The sequence below is a fragment of the Astyanax mexicanus genome, chromosome 13, assembly GCF_023375975.1.
Source record: "Astyanax mexicanus isolate ESR-SI-001 chromosome 13, AstMex3_surface, whole genome shotgun sequence".
NCBI lineage: Eukaryota > Metazoa > Chordata > Actinopteri > Characiformes > Acestrorhamphidae > Astyanax > Astyanax mexicanus.
The window spans coordinates 11,887,071-11,905,808 of NC_064420.1; the positions used below are offsets into that span (position 1 = coordinate 11,887,071).

At 39.6% G+C, this 18,738-nt stretch overlaps 1 protein-coding gene across 2 annotated transcripts in view; it reads right to left on the bottom strand.

The window, feature by feature from the left end:
• fyco1a (FYVE and coiled-coil domain autophagy adaptor 1a) overlaps positions 1-18,738 on the bottom strand; it is a 39,561-nt gene that overhangs the window by 17,240 nt on the left and 3,583 nt on the right. For both annotated transcript variants that reach the window (XM_022685886.2, XM_022685885.2), the window contains exons 3-10: positions 17,792-17,898; positions 17,197-17,322; positions 13,889-13,995; positions 10,384-10,527; positions 10,122-10,215; positions 4,923-7,409; positions 3,645-3,737; positions 28-146 (exon numbers count right to left, since the gene is read on the bottom strand). In XM_022685886.2, coding sequence (XP_022541607.2) covers positions 28-146; positions 3,645-3,737; positions 4,923-7,409; positions 10,122-10,215; positions 10,384-10,527; positions 13,889-13,995; positions 17,197-17,322; positions 17,792-17,898 — 3,277 coding nt within the window. The remainder of the gene's footprint in view (positions 1-27; positions 147-3,644; positions 3,738-4,922; positions 7,410-10,121; positions 10,216-10,383; positions 10,528-13,888; positions 13,996-17,196; positions 17,323-17,791; positions 17,899-18,738) is intronic.

An 18,738-nucleotide genomic window follows, 5' to 3' on the forward strand; every position in this document is an offset into this window, starting at 1 on the left:
GTGTGTCAGTGTGTGTACTAGTGTTACCTCTTCAGACTGTCTCTCAGCTGCTGTGCTTCAATCTCCACCTCACGTATCAGGCTCTCAGTCTTGGTGATGTGAGAATCTTTCTCCTCTATCAGATGAGAATTGTCTGAACTCATTCCCTGTGGAACAACAGCTCACATTCAAGTCCAGCCTGTGATCAGCATCCTCCATTTAACCATGCTGATGATATAGTGGCTTGCAAAAGTATTCATACCCCTTGAACTTTTTCATATTTTGTTTCATTACAACCACAAACATACATTTATTTAATTGGAATTTAATATAAAAGACCAACACAAAGTGGTTTATACTTGCGAAGTGTAAAGAAAATTATGCATGATTCAAAACATTTTTTTACAAATAAAAAACTGAAAAGTGTGGTGTGCAAAAGTATTCTGAGTGAAACCAGTTGCATTCAGAAGTTGTCTGATGACTGCTAAAAAGTCCACCTGTGTGTGATCTAATCTCAGTACAAACACAGCTGCTCCATGACAGCCTCAGAGGCCACAGAGCACTGTTCAATACATTATCTGGAAACGGAAAGAGTTTGGCACAACCAAGAAAAGGCAGACAACCTGAATTTTACAGGCTGAATAAGGAGAGCACTGATCAGAGATGCAGCCAAGAGGCCCATGGTGAATCTGGACGAAATGCAGAGATCCACAGCTCAGGTGGGGGAATCTGTCCACATTGCAACTATTAGTCATGCACTGCACAAATGTGGTCTTTATGGAAGAGTGACAAGAAGAAAGCCATTGTTAAAAGAAAACCATAAAAAGTTCCTTTTGCAGTTTGCCAGAAGCCATGTTGGGACACAGCTAACATGTGGAACAAGGTCAGATGAGACAAAATTTAAAACGCTATGGGTGTCAGAGAATTAACACTGCACATCATTCTGAATACACCATCCCCACTGTGAAACATGGTGGTGGCAGCATCATGGGGCTGCTTCTCGTCAGCAGGGACAGGGAAGTTGGTCAGAGTTGATGGGAAGATGGATGGAGTCAAATACAGGGCAATCCTGGAAGAAAATCCTGGAAGAAAAGTCTCCAAAAGACTTAAGATTGGGGCGGAGGTTCACCTTTCAGCAGGACAATGACCCTAAACATAAAGCCATGGCTACAGTGGAATGGTTTAGATCAAAGAATGGGGCAAAAATTTCAGTCACTAAATGTGCAAAGCTGAAGGAAACATACCCTAAAAGACTTGCAGCTGTAATTGTAGGCTGAATACTTTTGCACACCACACTTACGAGGTTTTTTTATGTTTTGAATCATGCATAATTTTCTGTTCACTTCACAACTGTACATCACTTTGTGTTGGTCGTTTACATTAAATTCCAATTAAAAATAGTTATGTTTGTGGTTTTAATGTGACAAAATATGAAAAAGTTCAAGGGGTATGAATACTTTTGCAAGCCACTGTTCATACACTGACAGACACCCTGCTTCACTTACACTGACATGCCTAAAGTCATGGGATAGCAGTATCATGATCATGCAGTGTTACCTCGGAATACAGCTTGGAAACAACCACACCCATATAAACTGTGAGGTGTTATCTCATGTTTGAGGTTAAACACTGGCCAGAATGCTCACGGTAAGATAATGTGAATTATTAGAGTTTAAACTTGGCCTGATCGTGGGTGCCAGAAGAATGGGACATTCCATTTTCAATGTTGTTCCTGGCATTTAACATTCCTTGATCCACAGTGTCAACAGTAATGTGTCACTGAAGGCATTATCATCACCCAGAGTAAATGGTGCAGTCGGAGGTAATGATAATGACCAGCAGTGGCATCTGGCTAGAACTGTCTGTGTAAACAGTGAAGCAACTTGCATGGAATGGCGTCCCACTCACATATCCCATAGTTCAGTACAGTGTGTAAAAGTTATGGGACACCATTCTAGTCCCAAGTCCCATGATATTTGGCATGTCAGTGTATGTAAGACTAAACACTTTCAAAAAAGGCTTCTTCGAAGACTCTTACATTCTTAAATCTTAAAATGCATTTACACTGGCATTTTATGTGGCTTGGCCTTATCCTGATTTAATCCAGATACTTGAAACACATTAAATGACCAATGGCGTGTCAGACACTCATATACAGGGGCTTGCACAAGTATTCATACCCCTTGAACTTCTTCACATTTTGTCACTTTAAAAGCACAATCTTAAATGTAATTTTTGAGATTTTAAGTGATACCACAACACAAAGTAGTACATAATTGTGAAATGGAGCAAAAATGAAACATTTTTAAATATACAAATATGAAAAATATGACTTCCAGTGCAATCTTTTGCCTTCAGAAGTCACTGAATAAGTTAATAGAGTGCAGCTGTGTGTAATTTAGTCTCAGTATAAATACAGCTGTTCTGTGAAGGTCTCAGTCGTTTATTAGAGAACACTAGTGAACAAACAGTATCATGAAGACCAAGGAACTCACCAGACAGATCAGAGATAATGTTGTGGAGAAGTTTAAAGCAGGGTTAGATTATAAAAACATATCCCAAGCTTTGAGCATCCCAAAGAGCACTGTACAATACATCATCCAAAAATAAAAAAAGTATTCTACAACTGCAAATCTACCAAGACATGTCTGTTCATGACTGGACAACTATAAGTTGTGCATTCCACAAAGCTGGCCTTAATGGAAGAGTGGCAAGAAGAAACCTATTGTTAAAATAAAGCCATAAGAAGTGCTGTTTACAGTTTGCCACAAGCCATTAGGGGACACAGCAAACATGTGGAAGAAGGTGCTGTAGTCAGAAAAAAACAAAGTTAAACTTTTGGAAATAATGCAAAGCACTATGTGTGACGGAAAAGTAACACTGCTCAACACCTTGAACACCCCATCCCCACTGTGAAACATGGTGGTGGCAGCATCATGCTAAGGGGATGCTTTTCTTCAGCAGGGACAGGGAAGCTGGATGAAGTTAAATAAAGGGCAATCCTGGAATAAAAAGCGTGTTGGAGGCTGAAAAAGATTCGAGACCCATTTTGCAAAGACAAATTCTCTGTCTCTTGAAAGCTGGTAGATATAAACCCCAAAAGACTTGCACTTTTAATCGCAGCGAACGATCTCTCTACTAAGTATAATAGAGGGGCTGAATATTTTTGCACGTCACACTTTTCAGACTGTGCTGATCCATATCACCCTCTGGAGTGATTAGGGGAGAGGCACCATCTACCCACACAGAAAGAGCAAGACCAATTGTGTTCTCTCAAGGCTCCGGTAGCCGATGGCAAGCTAAATGAACAGGATTCAAACTGGCGATCTCCTAAATAATTTTTTTTAAACCATGTATTTTCATTCCACTTTACAATTATGTGCTACTTTGTGTTGGTCTATCACTTAAAATCTCAATAAAATAAAAAATAATTAATAATAAAAAATTGTGTTTTAATTTGTGGTTGTAAGGTGACAAAATACGAAAAATGTTAAGATTTATGAATACATTTGCAAGCCACTATATAGTACGTAATTTGCTTACGTGTGTGTGTGTGTGTGTGTGTGTGTAGGGGTACCTTACATCATTACAAGTTGATACAGTGCTTTTTATTTTTAGGATTTTATGAAGGACTGGTTGAATGTGGAGTTGAAACATATACAAACCTCTAAATCTAAGACTTTGGTTTCCAGAGTGAATGTCTTCTCCTTTTCTGTCTTCAGCTGTTCTATTAAGCTCTCAAGCTCTTCATTCAAATTCTGGGTTAAGAAGCACAAAACCAAAACAAGTTTCTTTTTTATAATAACATTATTTTTTTGCAAAAATGTCAAGGCAATATACAGGGGTCGGACAATGAAACTGAAACACCTGTAATTTTAGTGTGGGAGGTTTCATGGCTAAATTGGAGCAGCCTGGTGGTCAATCTTCAGTAATTGCACATTGCACCAATAAGAGCAGAGTGTGAAGGTTCAATTAGCAGGGTAAGAGCACAGTTTTACTCAAAATATTGCAATGCACACAACATTATGAGTGACATACCAGAGTTCAAAAGAGGACAAATTGTTGGTGCACGTCTTGCTGGATCATCTGTGACCAAGACAGCCAAGTCTTTGCAATGTATCAAGAGGCACGGTATCCAGGGTAATGTCAGCATACCACCAAGAAGGACCAACCATATCCAACAGGATTAACTGTGGATGCTGTAAGAGGAAGCTGTCTGAAAGGGATGTTCGGGTGCTAACCCGGATTGTATCCAAAAAAACATAAAACCACGGCTGATCAAATCATGGCAGAATTCAATGTGCACCTCAGATCTCCTGTTTCTACCAAAACTGTCCGACGAGACAATACATTATTATGGTCTAAAACCAGGTGTTTCAGTTTCATTGTCCAACCTCTGTATATACATTACATACATTACGTACATGATACAATGTCTAGCATGAGGAACTACAGGAGCTGTAAAGAAATCATGGTGTTAAATGAAAAATCATGGGAACTACACTGGCATGCCAAAAGTCATGGGACAAGAGCATACAAGTATGTACAAGTTGTTTGTCTGTTTGCATTGAAAATTCTAGCCTTCTCTTCTCTGCTTCTCTGCTGCTGGTCACAATCATTACCACCCACCACACTATATACTGTGGGGGTATTGCCTTCTATGATGTATTCCTGGTATATATGTGACACTGTGGGTAGAGGAAGGTTAAAGTTACATTAGGCCTGGCTTGAACTCTGATAATTTAGGTCACCTTGCCATAAGCATGCTGGTCATTGTTCAACATAACTCACAATATAACACAACACAACTCACATGTGTGGGCATTCCCAACCTGTATACCCTGAGGTAATATTTCATTATTGATTTGCGTACTGTCCTCCAATGACTTCGGGCATGTCAGTGTATACTTTTTAAGTAATTCCCAAAGAAAATCTCTTCTTACCTTCACCTCGTTTTGATGTGCCATGTTCTCTGTGCTCATCTGAAACCTTACGGTTGCCGTCTCTTCTCGTGCTGCCTCTCTCTCACTTTCAGCCTTGTCAAGCAGATCCTTTAACTCCAGCACTGTTTCTGGAAGCTTTTCCATTTGTTGGAGCTCCTCTTGAAGGCTGCCGTTCTCTTGTCGCAGGGCCGCCATGCTGGCATTCAGTCGCTCCGTCTCCCGCTCGCCCTGCTCCTCCAACTCGTGGATGCGGCTAGCCTCAGCTGTCCAGCGCTCCCGAGCTTCCTCTCGCTCTGCGGTTAGCCTGCAGATGGTCATTCCTAGCTCTGCCATCTCCGTGTTGGCTCTGCAAAGTCCCTCTTTTGTCTCAGCTGTCTCCAGTACAAGTCTTCCATTATGGGCCTTGAGCTCACAAACTTCTTTCTGGGCTGCAGCCAAGTTGGCTTCCATTTTATTCTGAGTAGATCTTTTCACATCCAATTCAGAAGATATCTCCTCCAAACGCTCCCTGTACTGCAGTAGTTCACTCACATGGGTGCGATTTTGCTCCTCAACTTGCTTTTTTAGCTGTTCTGTCAGACTCTGTAGCTCTTCACAAGTTGTCTCTTTGACTTCTAGCCTGGACTGGACCTTGACCTTCTCTTCCAGGGCACTGTGGAGTTTGGCCTTCAGGTCCACCACCTCCTCCCGGAGTCTGGACACCTCTGTCATATTCAGCCCCAACTGTTCCTCCAGCATAGCTCCTTTCAAAGCCATTTCTTGGGCTTCCTTGGCCTGGCAGGCACTTGTCTCTATCTGAGCCTTCTCCACAGCTTTGCACTGTACCTCAAGTCTCTCCATCATCTCTTTCTGCCTCACGATGGCTCTCTCTGCCTCAGCAGTTCCAGCCTCCAGTTCTCTCTCCCTGACTTCCAGCTCATCCACTCGTGCCTGGAGTTGCTCGCAAAGTCTCTCTCGATCCTCCAGCTGAGAGTCTCTGTCCTTCAGCTGCAAAGTCAGATTTGCTTCGTTGCGTCTTGACGCCGCAAGGTTTTTCTCAAGATCAGCGATCTGGCTATTGCTGTTGCGTAGTTCGTCCTGTAAGGCCAAGAGAGAAGCTTTGAGGGTGCCATGCTCTTCTTTGACTTCCCCGTTCTCCTGCTCCAGCTTGCGCACTAAGCCCTGGGACTCCTCGAGCTGCAAATTTGCTTTTTGTAGTCTCTCGTCCAGCTCGCGGTTCTCCTCACGCATCCGCTGTTCACGTTCATCCACAGACACTTTAGCATCATTGAGCTGGCCTCTGATCTGCTTTTCTGATGCCCTCAGCACAGCCAGCTCACTCTCTAATGCAGCCTTGCTTTCTGCCAGCTCCTTCCTGGTCTCTTCAGTCCTTTTAACTGTTTGCATCAGCTTACTGTTCACCTCCATGAGGTTGGTGCACTGCTCCTTGTATTCGTCTATCTTTTTGGTCTGGTCTTTGTAACCAACCTCAAGTTCTGCAACAGTCCCACTCAAGCTCTGTCTCTCTCCCTTAAGTCTCTCAGTTTCTCCTTCCAGGTGTTTGATCCTTTTGGCACTGGACAGAAGTTCTGTTTCTTTTGTCTTTAGCTGGGCTGTAAAGCTTTGGACCTTCCCATCCAGAGTTTCTTTCAAAGAATTCAATTTCTTCTGTAACTCCTCTCTCTCCTCAAAGTTCCTCTTCTTCTCTTCTTCAGTCTGCTTTTCCATTGTCTCCAGGGAGAACTGAAGGCCTTGCAATTGCTTTTGAAGGTTGCTTGCTTCCTTTTCTCGCACTGCAAGGGCCCCCTGAAGCTTATCAACAGCATTACGTTGGTCTTCTGCCTGTTTCTTGAGTTTTTCACCCTTTTCTGTTAAAGCAACAATTTTTACCTCTCCATCCTTCAACGCTTGCTCTTTCATTCTTAGATCTTCAACCAAACGTTCAGCCTGCATCCTCTTCTCCTCTCCATCTGCCAGTGCTTCTATCCTTCCTTTCTCAGCTTCTTTCAGTCCATCCAGAAGCTCGTGGATCTTCTGGGCTGAGTCAAAGTGGCTGGCTGCCCTTTGCCCTTTCTCCTCAAGTACTCCGTCCAATTTTGCCATCAGCTCCTCATTCTTCCTCTCTGCACCAGCCAACTTACCTTGAAGCTCCTGATGAGCAGCCTCTCTAATGCTTTCACGTGCCTTCAGAACATCCAGCTCCTGGGCCAGGATTCTTTCCCTCTCGTTTAACGCTTCTAACTTGAGCTGAAGCTCCTGATGGTTAGCCTGGGCTGCTAATGAAATGTCCAGCTGCCGCTGTAGTTCTGTCACCACTTCACGGAGCTCTGTGGCTTCACCACCAAGCTGCTGGAGTCGTTCGATAAGCTCTCGCTGCTTCAGTTCTGACTGATCCAGCTCCAGGCGCAACTCTTCTACAGCACTGCTGGTCGAGTCAGACAGCGGCTCGGCAAGATCGGCCAACAGGCTATGCCCGAAGTCTGGACTGCAGGGTAACTCAGGGGCTTGCTAAGAGAGTAATAGTAGACATGGAGCGGGAGAGATTATAGTGAGATTTAGTGCTTCAAATTATGAAAAGACTGATGACAGAGAAGAACCTTTGGAAGGTCTACAGAAACTTCACTTGACTATTTTTTTATATACATCAAAGGTAACTAATTACACTATAGGGCCCAATACAAAGAGTAGCTGTCTTAGCTTTTTTATTTCTATTTATAAATAAGGGTTAATCTACAGTTAGAGTAGATTCAAGAATCACCAGTGTAATCTATTGCACCCATACTACTGCATGACAAATTTTGGGGCAAGACTGGTTCTTTTTCTTCTTCTATTGTTTAAAGACTGATGATAGACTGATTCCTCTCAAATTTGACCATGGTTCAGACTGAGACCACTAGACCACTGAGATCACCTCTTTCGGTCCGCACAAATTTTTGGACTGTGGTTTGTGGAACACCTGTAATTTTGGTTAGGATAAAACTGAAAAATCTGTGAAAGCACCCATAGTGTTTTTCCCGCTCCTCTGCTCCCAGCACACCTGATCCTACTACATACCATAAGCCATTTATAATCCTTTTCAGAGTAAGTAAAGTAAGGGGATTAAGTGGGGCACAGTACTTTCATGTGCAGGGAGATGTGCCTCCAGTACCAGGGTCGGGAAACGCTGGCATCTTTGATCCATATAATTTGCATTTCTTAAAATGTCTAATTTCTAGTTCCATTTAATTCAAATGTTGACATGAAAAACAAAATTATTCAGGAACAATTTATACAAGTCATAACTCTGTCTTGGGATCATTCTTTGGTCATTAGTGGCCTCTGCTGGAATTTGGAGTCTGATTTACATAAGCATGTCACACAAGAAACGATTGATTTATGAGGAAGCAAATTGGATTAAATTGCATGTAGATACTGTAATCAGATGTAATTTTAGTGTAATCCTATCAAATATACAATATGAACAAAAGTACTGGGACACCTGCTCATTCCTTGTATATTCTGAAATCAAGGGCATTAAAAAAGAGTTGATCCTGCTTATGTTGGAGTAACTGTCTCCACTCTCCACTGATGGCTTTCTACTAGATTTTAAAGCATTGCTGTGAGGATCAGAATGCTGTGAAGTCAGAATAATAGATGATCACCATCGGATCAAATCCCCCACTCCCCCGAAACACATCTTAATAGAATTTTAAGGAGCGCCATAATTTAAAGGTGGGCAATTTGACAATATTCTATGTCAGTGATTTTCATCCTGTGAGCTGCTGCCCCCCAGTGGCCTGCATAAGATAATAAATTATATATATTTTTATTTTGCAGAGTAAAAAATATTTTAAATGTATAAATAGTTCAAAAAATGTAATCTAAGATAGATTGGTAATTTATTTGCAAAATAAAACATGTTTAAATTGAGCTAGTTGATTGGTTAGACATAGTACAGTCACAGATAGATAACATAGCTAGATAAACACACTAGTTGTGTTATTAATGGATCTGATTGAAGTGGTTTCTCAAGCCTATATGTTTTACTCATCATTTTCACTTTCAAGAAAATGGTCTATGATGCCTATGTTTTAATGCTACTTTTTATTGTATATAAAGCTACTGCATAATAATCACAATAAAGCAAAGTTTTTAAATCAAACTGTGATCTTTGTGATGTTGCACAGGTTAGAATGGTAATATAATCAATATAATGGTTTTATAATTACAGAGTGCTGGCCTGCGCAGTGTGCACATACAAGCTCCTCCACTTGTCTGCAGCTGCAGGTCCATGTGGCTAAAATTAAAAGTTCCATAAATTGCTCAATCTGTGCACCGTGCAGCTTGCTGGGGTGCAGACACAGCCGGCAGACAAGATAATGGAGACTTTTAAATAAGAAAATCAGGAAATACAAGCAACTATCTCTCAGAAGTATAGTTAAACAGGTTTTGACTCTCTATGTACTAAAGAAATGTGCATTTAAATCATGCTTGGGGTTTAAAATGACGGGGCGTTTATGGAGCGGCACAATGTGAACGGGCTTGGGTTGGGTTGGGCCCAATCATATGCACAATAACGGCAAAGTTTATGGTTGTACTGTACTTGGTTTTAAATTGCAAAATATATACAGCTCTGGAAAAAATAAGAGACCACTTAAAAATGATTAGTTTCTTTGATTTTACCAAATTAAAAAGCCATCAAACAAAACTGCACCATGAGTGGCATAAAGTCATCCAAAAGCAGTGTGTAAGACTGGTGGAGGAGAATATGCCAAAGATGCATGAAAACTGTGATTAAAAACCAGGGTTATTCCACCAAATATTAATTTCTAAATTCTTAAAACTTGAATATGAACTTGTTTTCTTTGCATTATTTGAGGTCTGAAAATTTCGGCAGTGGGCTAAGGGGGCCGTAAGTTGCAAAAGGTTGGGAACCCCTGTTTTATGTTAATGAAATAAATTTTAATATTCTGCTTTTATGAGCATATTGTGGATATCATAAGTGCTTAAAGAACACTGATTAACAGAATGATTCATTATAAACAGCCCTAAAAAAAAAAAAAAAGTGCAGCACATGTTGAGTAAAAATCTAAATAATCATTAGTAATTATATGAGAGAATTTGGATAGCAGTTTTTTTAAGTCAGCTGTTACTGGTGTGCGTATTTGCATATCTGTGCCAGCTGAATGCATTCAGTAGAAGGTGTGCCCACAAACATGTAGTCATACAGGTACGTCTTACCTGTGAATATGTGCTGGCCAGGCTGTTAATGCTGGAGCTGCGGCTGGGTGGTTTCCACATGTGGCTGGGAGAGTTAGTCATTCCTAAAGTCCTCCTGTGGCACAATTCATACAGCGAAAGCACTGAAGTGTTACACTGCGAACATGATTCATATTTATATATTCTCAAATACATGCTAAACTTTCACTCAGGCTATAGTATTTAACCATCACAATAAGTGTCTTTTTAAAGGGAACTTAAGATCATTATAGCTTTTAATTACCTTGCAAATGTGGGCCAGGCGGAATCAAGGTCATGCCCTCGGGAAGCCAGGTCAAACTGGACCTCATTAAGCTCATACAGATAATTAATGATGTCCACACTGAGATGAGGCTTTAGGAAGGGACTCCGAGCATAATACCAGTCACTACAGATAAAAAACACAAAGTTTAAGTGCTCACTTTTATATAGCAAAATTAATACAGATTAATTATGTTTCTGAATGTGTATACCGCCAACACAAATGCTTAAAAGATTTAATGATATTATTCACTGTAGAAGGGGAAATACGTTTTTCGGTACTTTCTTGGTACAATTGGTGGAAAAAATAAAGAGGCTGGGCATTTTGTATAGCCTCACCTTTATTCATTTCCTATTAACAATTAATCTTTATTATAATCATGTTTTGTTTTTTGGAGTGGAATGTTTTTACGGGGCTTGAGCTCTTTTATTAAATGCTTAAAACCAGGGTTCTCTCTTACTGTCATCATGAGAGGTCCATCTTTTGTATCTTGTTGGAACAAACAAACAGTGAGCCTGATTGAGTATATTACTAAAAGCATTTCAGTATTTGAGTTATTTTTAAGAAATATCAGCATTAGATTGGTAAAATTAAGAGAGAGAGAGAAAGAGAGAGAGGGAGAGAAAGAGAGAAAAAGAGAGAGAGAGAGAGAGAAATAGAGAGAGAGAAAGACAGATGGCGCGAGCAAAAGAGAGAGAACGAGTGAGAGACAGACAGATGGTGTGAGAGCAAAAAAAGAAAGCACGAGAGAGAGACAGATGGCGCAAGCGAAAGAGAGTGAGACAGACAGACAGAGTGCAAGCAAAGAGAGACAACGAGAGAAAGAGACAGACAGACAGCATGAGCGAAAGGGAGAGAGCGAGGGACAGACATCGTGAGCAAAAGAGAGAGAACGAGAAAGAGAGAGGGACAGACAGATGGCACGAGCAAAAGAGAGAGAGAGCGAGAGAGAGAGGCAGAAAGAGAGATGGTGTGAGCAAAAAAGAGAGCGAGAGAGAGAGAGACAGACAGACAGTGCGAGCGGAAGAGAGAGAGCGAGAGAGAGAGGGACAGACAGACGGCACAAGCGAAAAAGAGAGAGAGAGAGACATACAGTCAGACAGACGGCGCGAGCAAAAGAAAGATAGCGAGAAAGAAAGGGACGGACAGACTGCACGAGCGAAATAGAGAGAGAGAGTGAGAGGGACAGACAAGCAGCACAAGCAAAAGAGAGAGAGAGGGAGAGAGAGAGGCAGACAGAGAGATGGTGTAAGCAAAAAAGAGAGCGAAAAAGAGAGGGACAGACAGCACGAGCAAAAGAGAGAGAACGAGCGAGAGAGAGAGAGACAGATAGACGGCACAAGCGAAAGAGAGAGCGAGAGAGAGAGAGACAGACAGACAGATGACGGGAGCGAAAGAGAGGGAACGTGAGAGAAAGGGACAGACACACGGCACGAGTGAAAGAGAAAGAAATTGATTGGTTCATTGGTTCCACAAGTCTCCTATAGACGGCCGTTACTCCCCTATCACTTACTATCACAAACACACATGCTTGCTTGCTTGTTTTCACCCCAAAACACACACCTATTCTTTAACTAACACAAAGAAAAGGGCAGCTTCCACCTCTAGCACTCATTCAGACAAAGCACAGAAACCAACATACCAGAAGTAAAACCAAATAAAGGAAGAGATGATTAACCTGATGAAAGTGAGGGTGAGGGAGTGGTTTCATTTTACAGGAACATAGAACAATGGACTGAAGAAAAATTATGTTCCCTTCACAAGAATTTCCAGACCAGTGGAATTACATAATGTCTAAACGCACACAGGTGGCGACACACAAAATTGAAGCAATAATGCAACTCATTTGATTTTCAATGCTGTACACATTATCTTTATTAAGTTTATAAGCTTAATTAAAGTACGCTAAAGTCACTATTACTGTTTATATGTGTGATATTTCTGATTGAGCACCATAATGCTAACATGGGTTAACATGAATCAGATGTATGACTTGGACTTTAGTCATAAATTAGATTTTTTTTCGGCTTGACACTTTTATTGACCTGGACATGGAATCAGACTTGGCCTATTAAGCTTCAAAGATTTACATCCCAATTTTTACATCCTAATAATTTATTTCCAACCCTTGGTGCCCATGCAATAACTAGGGCCCACTGACTGGCCACATTGTATTTTTTCACAAATTTGGAGCCCCATTGGCCTAGTTTAATGACAAACACTTTGTGATTTCAGGATCGGTTGGTTTGGGAAGGGTCGTTATAGGAATATTTCACTTTGCAGTCGCTGCTGCATGCTGGGGAGCTCTGTTACACTTGTAACTTAAAACTTAAAAAGGTTCAGTAATTGTGCTCAAAAAAGAAAAGCAAGTTAACTAAAGCAGACCTGCCAACATGTACGCATTTAGCACAACAGTCCTAACAGTCCATGTGCTAAACTGTGCATATCATTTCATCTCGCATTTTACCAGATTTAATCATGCTGTCACTGAAGTTGATTCCACTGCTGATGCGTAATCAAAGTGCTTTCGGCCAATCAAGAGAGCTTCTTCTTCACCCAGCCTCACCTCGCCTAGCTTCGCGCTTTAGTCAGAGACCTTATTAATGATGGGAATGATGAGTTTGTCTGTGTAAGTGTGTTTGTAACTGCGTGCGCTGTTTATTGTGTGTCCGGGTAGCAATGATTCTAAACCAGCAGGCTACCTATGTAGCCGTTCGCTACCTTAATCAATCATTTCATTTTATTTTCTTCGACACACCTCTGCTGTGTTCTCTCACACATTCTCTTTCTCTCTCTCTTGCATGAAAACACACGGCGGATGTCATGTTTCCAGGTTATTGAAGGTAGAATATGAAGCTACCCAAGCATTTATTTAATCAAAACTACCCTGAGAGACTATCGGGTACTACTTTTATATTTTTAGGTGGACTATTCCACCTATCATGCTTCTAAAATATACTTGAAGACATTTTGCCCAGTTCCCAGACTTTTTAGAGTGGGCACTTCACTCCCCTCCCTAAAAAATGATAAAAACACATACTTAATTCAGTTTTGGTCATTGCTACTCCTGGCTCAGAATACTAGAAACTGTACTATATAAGTTTGCACTGTGGGCAGGAAAACTTATGCTCAGAGGAATAAGATAAGTCATAGTCATGTAAAATCCTGTAATAGCACTCTCACCATGTTTTCTTTTTCAGTGACCCTTATGTATCTCTGAGCTTGTCAACAAATGCTGTGTAGACGTGTGTCTTTTAGTGTTTTGCACAAAGCATGAATGATCCTTTACTGTAGGGGGAGCCCAAGAGCAAAAAAATACCATATTTAATATAATTCTGCTTTATTTCCAGACTAAGGACTGTAAGCAATTATATGAACGCAATTTTAGTGCAAATTAATGCAGAAAGTCTCGCCAAACACTAAGTGGCAGGTAATTTAATTGTAAATGTCTAAGATTTCTGAGAGGGTAAGACCTGACTGCTGGTACCTGGTGGCTCTCTGGTTCAGGAGGCACTGCTGAAGAGTGTCCGCCAGCCGCTGGTGCACCAGAGAGTAGCGGATAAACGCTCTACCTTTCCCCAGTGATGTCTTCAACTGGAAACACATGAGATAGAAAAGAAGAGAAGAGAGAAATAAATTCTGTAAATTTAAAATGCAATTACAAGCAGTCTTGTGCTTTTGGAAATGACAAAACTCGAGAAGCTATGAGGCAGAGTAATGTGTTTAACTTAAAAAGAAAAATAAAAAAAATAAAAAAGCATTCCATCAACTTTGGCAGTCATTTTATTACATGTTCACGTTAAACTTTTTACACACATGTGCATCCTAGACATAGACTTAACCCTAGACCATTACACAGCTAGAGGATTTTCCCAGTGAACACCATCTTACGCACAAATTATACCACTATAGTGGATCACAGCAGAAATTAGGCATTCAAATTTTATGGATGGATGGATGGACTGATATATAATCCTGTGCAAAAGCTTTAGGTAATTGTGAAAATTGAATTTCTCCATTCTCCATCTCTTTTTTACTTTTACTCCTCCACTCAGGAGGCTAAGGACAATTCAGACACAGCCTCTTTTAAAACTGCCACAAATGCAAAATCACAAAACCTACATGGCCCTGTGTGAAAAACTATTTGCCCCTAAACCTGGTAACTGGTTTGGCCACCCTTAGCAATTAACCGTTTGTGGTAACTTTTAATGACTCTTTCACAGAGCTGCGGAGGAATTTTGCTTCACTCTTTTTTACAGAATTGTTGTAATTCCGCCACACTGGAGGATTTTCGAGCTTTAACCTCCTTGCCACAGCATCTCAATCGGATTCAGGTCAGGACTTTGACTAGGCCACTCCAAAGTCTTAACTTTGTTTTTTTTTCTTCAGCCATTCAGAGGTGGACTTGCTGGTGTGTTTTGGATTATTGTCCTGCTGCAGAACCCAAGTTCATTTCAGCTTGAGGTCACGAACAGCCAGATTTTCTCCTTCAGGATTTTTTTGGTAGACAGCAGAATTCATGGTTCCATTTATCACAGTACATTTTTCAGATCCCAGAGCAGCAAAACAGCCCCAGACCATCACACTACCATGTTTTACTGTAGGTATGATGTTCTTTTTCTGAATGCAATGTTACTTTTATGCCAGATGTAACAATACAGACACCTTTCAAAAAGTTTCAAAACTTTTGTCTTGTCAGTCTACAGAGTATTTTCCCAAAAGTCTTGGGGATCATCAAGATGTTTTCTGGCAAAATGTAGACAATGTTCTTTTTGCTCAGCAATGTTTTTTGTCTTTGTACTCCATGCAGGACATAATGAGGTATAAAAGAGGCATAATGGCTCTCAATGTGGTTGGCTTTTTAACCTTTTCCAGACTGATAGGTCTCAATTACATTTTTACAATTTTTTTTCCTGATTTTCTTTAGATATTGGCAGGGAGTCTAGCTTTTGAGTATCTACTAGTTTACTTCACTTTGTCAGGCAGGTCCCATTTAAGTGATTTATAGACTGAGAACAAGTAAGGCAGTAATCAGGCCTGGGTGTGGCTAGAGAAACAGAACTCAGGTGTGATAAACCACAGTTCAGTTATGTTTTAATTAAGGGGACCAACACTTTTTCACACAGGACCATGCAGGTTCGGATGTTTTTTTTTTTATCTTCCTTAATAATAAAAACCTTTATTTAAAAACTGAATTTTGTGTTTACTTGTGTTATCTTTGACTTATATTTAAATTAGTTTGGCGATTTGAAACATTAAATTGAGTGACAAAAAAAAAAAAGAAATCATGAAGAGAGAAAACACTTTTTCACACCACAGTAAATGATTGCCTGTAAAGAGAGTATATCTGGGAAATATGTTTTATTCATTCATTTGTTTTTTGTGATAAATGACAGTGATGCATCTCTGAGTATATCATAGATTTTATCAATGTTAGAAAAACACACTGACTACCTGCATGTTTGGATACTGAGAGGGTAATTAGTCCTGTTAAACTGGATAAATCGCAGCTTATTCTGAATAAAAATCACTGTATTTTTTATCATTTGTTAAGGATCTGTCATTACTAATACATTTTGTCTGTGTGTGAAAATATGATTATAAGTACTGTTTTTTGTGGAAATGTCTACTAGATTTCTAAACTGGGACATGCACAGAGAAGGATTGCACTATAATCTATAATATGCCACAAGAAACCAGATATGGCCAAATCAGAAAAGTACTATGATTTCCACACACTAAAAATAAGCCACAAGTCACGTTTATTTCCTCATCTGACACAAACCACACTGAGTAAAGCCCTACGTTCCATGTACTTAGCAATAGGAAGTGAGATTTTTGGTTTGTCAGAAATTACAGTCAGTAAAGGGCAAAGTGGCACAGACAACAGTTTGTATTAAGTGTCTTGTTCCGTAATGACCACATAAGATTGTGGTATTAGAAAAAAGACCTTTCATTGTAAATCCATGAGGAAGGAGCTATATAGATTAGATAAGTAGACCTTTTGTATTTGAAATAGAACAAAAGAACAATGAACTACAACATACAAAAAATGTGTACACACCTAATCTGGTCATGGAGATTATCTGTTTGTGGAGGCAAAGCTAAAATGACCTACAGTCTCAATATCACAATAGAAAATGTCTCAATAATTACATGTTTTTAAATATATTTGATATTTTAGTATCACCCAGAACCCACTGAGACCACATTAAGCAGACAACTTCATGCTGGTGTTCTTAACAATTAGTGATTAATCCAGCCTCACCAAATGCAATTCTTCATAACAAGAGCCATGGGATCTCATTGCATATTAATGACAAGAAAAAGAACTATCAAATAATAAAAAGATACATTTTTAAATTTTTACTATTTTATTTGATGTTGACTTACTAAGTAAATGTTTGATCAACACATGGTCAAACATCTAAATTCTGTTAATATTTACCTCTCAAATTAAGACTGAGTATATAAAAATTTGAGTATATAAACTCAAAATTCTTTGTCATTTTAGGCAAAGAAAGGTGCATCATACTATAAAAACTGGCTTATGGTTCTAAGAGATTTACAATATTTACACCATCTTTAACTCACCAACGTTAAATACAGAGCAGAAAGCGCAGAACACCATAGTTTTCTGTATCCTGGCATTGTCAGTGTGTGATGACCACCTACACCACATGCTGTGGCTTTTAAACTGTTTATAATGATACTGAAATGATATTATAGCAACCGAAATTAAGAAATATACTGTGACCTTTACTGAATACTGAATATAAGTGAGTGCATATTTACCTCAGTAATTGACTTGACAAATCGAATGCCATCGTTGGCTCCTTTGATTTTGGCCAGACAGTCACTGAAGTAATCCCAGTAATCCTTCCTCGTACCCAGAAACGTAGTCTTGTCCTTCTGGTCATACTGTGCAAAAATTGCAAAATGGTGCTTTAGAACCACTATGTGAAATAGAATACCAATAGTGAGTCATAATGTGTACACTGAAAATTTGTCCTTTCATGATAATTACATTATCAACTTATTTTAAAATATAAGAAAATGACCTAATTTGCTGACGTCAATAGTGCCCATTATGTTCAATTAGCGAGCAGAGCATGTTCACATAATTGTGATGGTAGTCTGACTTTTTTTATTTTATTGATTTTTTTTGAAGGAGATGAAGTACTAAAACACTGCTGTCTAGTGAGTGAGGAGTAAACACAACACTACTTGAACTACGACACCAAATTTTAAATGTAAACTAACAGTTAAAAATCGATAATGTATTTGTAAAATTCAATACAGATTGCAGTACTTTGATATATACAAGTTTTCTTGCACCCCCATGTATGTGTATGTATGTGTACAAGTACAAGTACTAAAGAATCCTAACTTGTAGCAGGTACTCCAGTTTGTAGGAGAACTTCTGCAGATTAGAGCTGTCGTCTGTGATTGGTTCTCCATTCTCCTTGTACTCTTTGGTGATCTCAGCCACAGCATCTACAGACAGAAAAGAGTGTAAGATATTTCTTGCTGTTCAGTTACATTAGCATATAATTTCCCCCTTAACTCATTACAGTTATAACTAATTAGTTTCTGTATCAGCAGGTATGTATTTAGCTTTTGTTAGTACTGATATTACCAAGAAAGCAGACCAACATGTTTTAATCCATGGCTTGTCTACACATCATTTGTGCATTTTTTATTTAGGGTTAGCTGACTTTCAGGTAATACAACTGAAGAAAACCAAGTTTCAGAGGCATTTCTTATCCACTTCACTCCATACATCAATGCAGAACTCAACATTCACCTAGTACCTGTAAATCATTATTCAAATATGAGCATAAATCTGTAACAGCAAAACACAAACAAATGTCTGGTGAAAAGGCGTCTCAAGTGCAATAGAAGCACTAGAACCAGAGATATTACATTCACTTGCACGCTGCTGTGGGCTGGAAATAATGTCTGTTCATGATGCCTAAAAAAACCCAGGGGGCACTTTTCTAGAACACAGCATTAAAAAAAAAAGAATTAAACTTGGCTGGTGTTAAAAGCTTAAAAGAAGCAACAACTGAACCATTAATCCTAAACCATTGGATCATACCACAACATCCCTACCTGATATTTTAAAGCAGCTTAAAGTGAGGCTCCCCCTCACAGTTGGAAATCAGAATTTGTTAGACTAGATATTAAAGGATTTTACACAAATATGACTGTGGCTGTGTGTCTGTCCTGTCCACAGTACTAAAGTTACACAGTGCAGATTCTGGTGTGCCAAGTCCAGAGTCGGAGCATTAGCTGTACTATCACAGTTCAGTAATGCATTGACACAAATTTTGT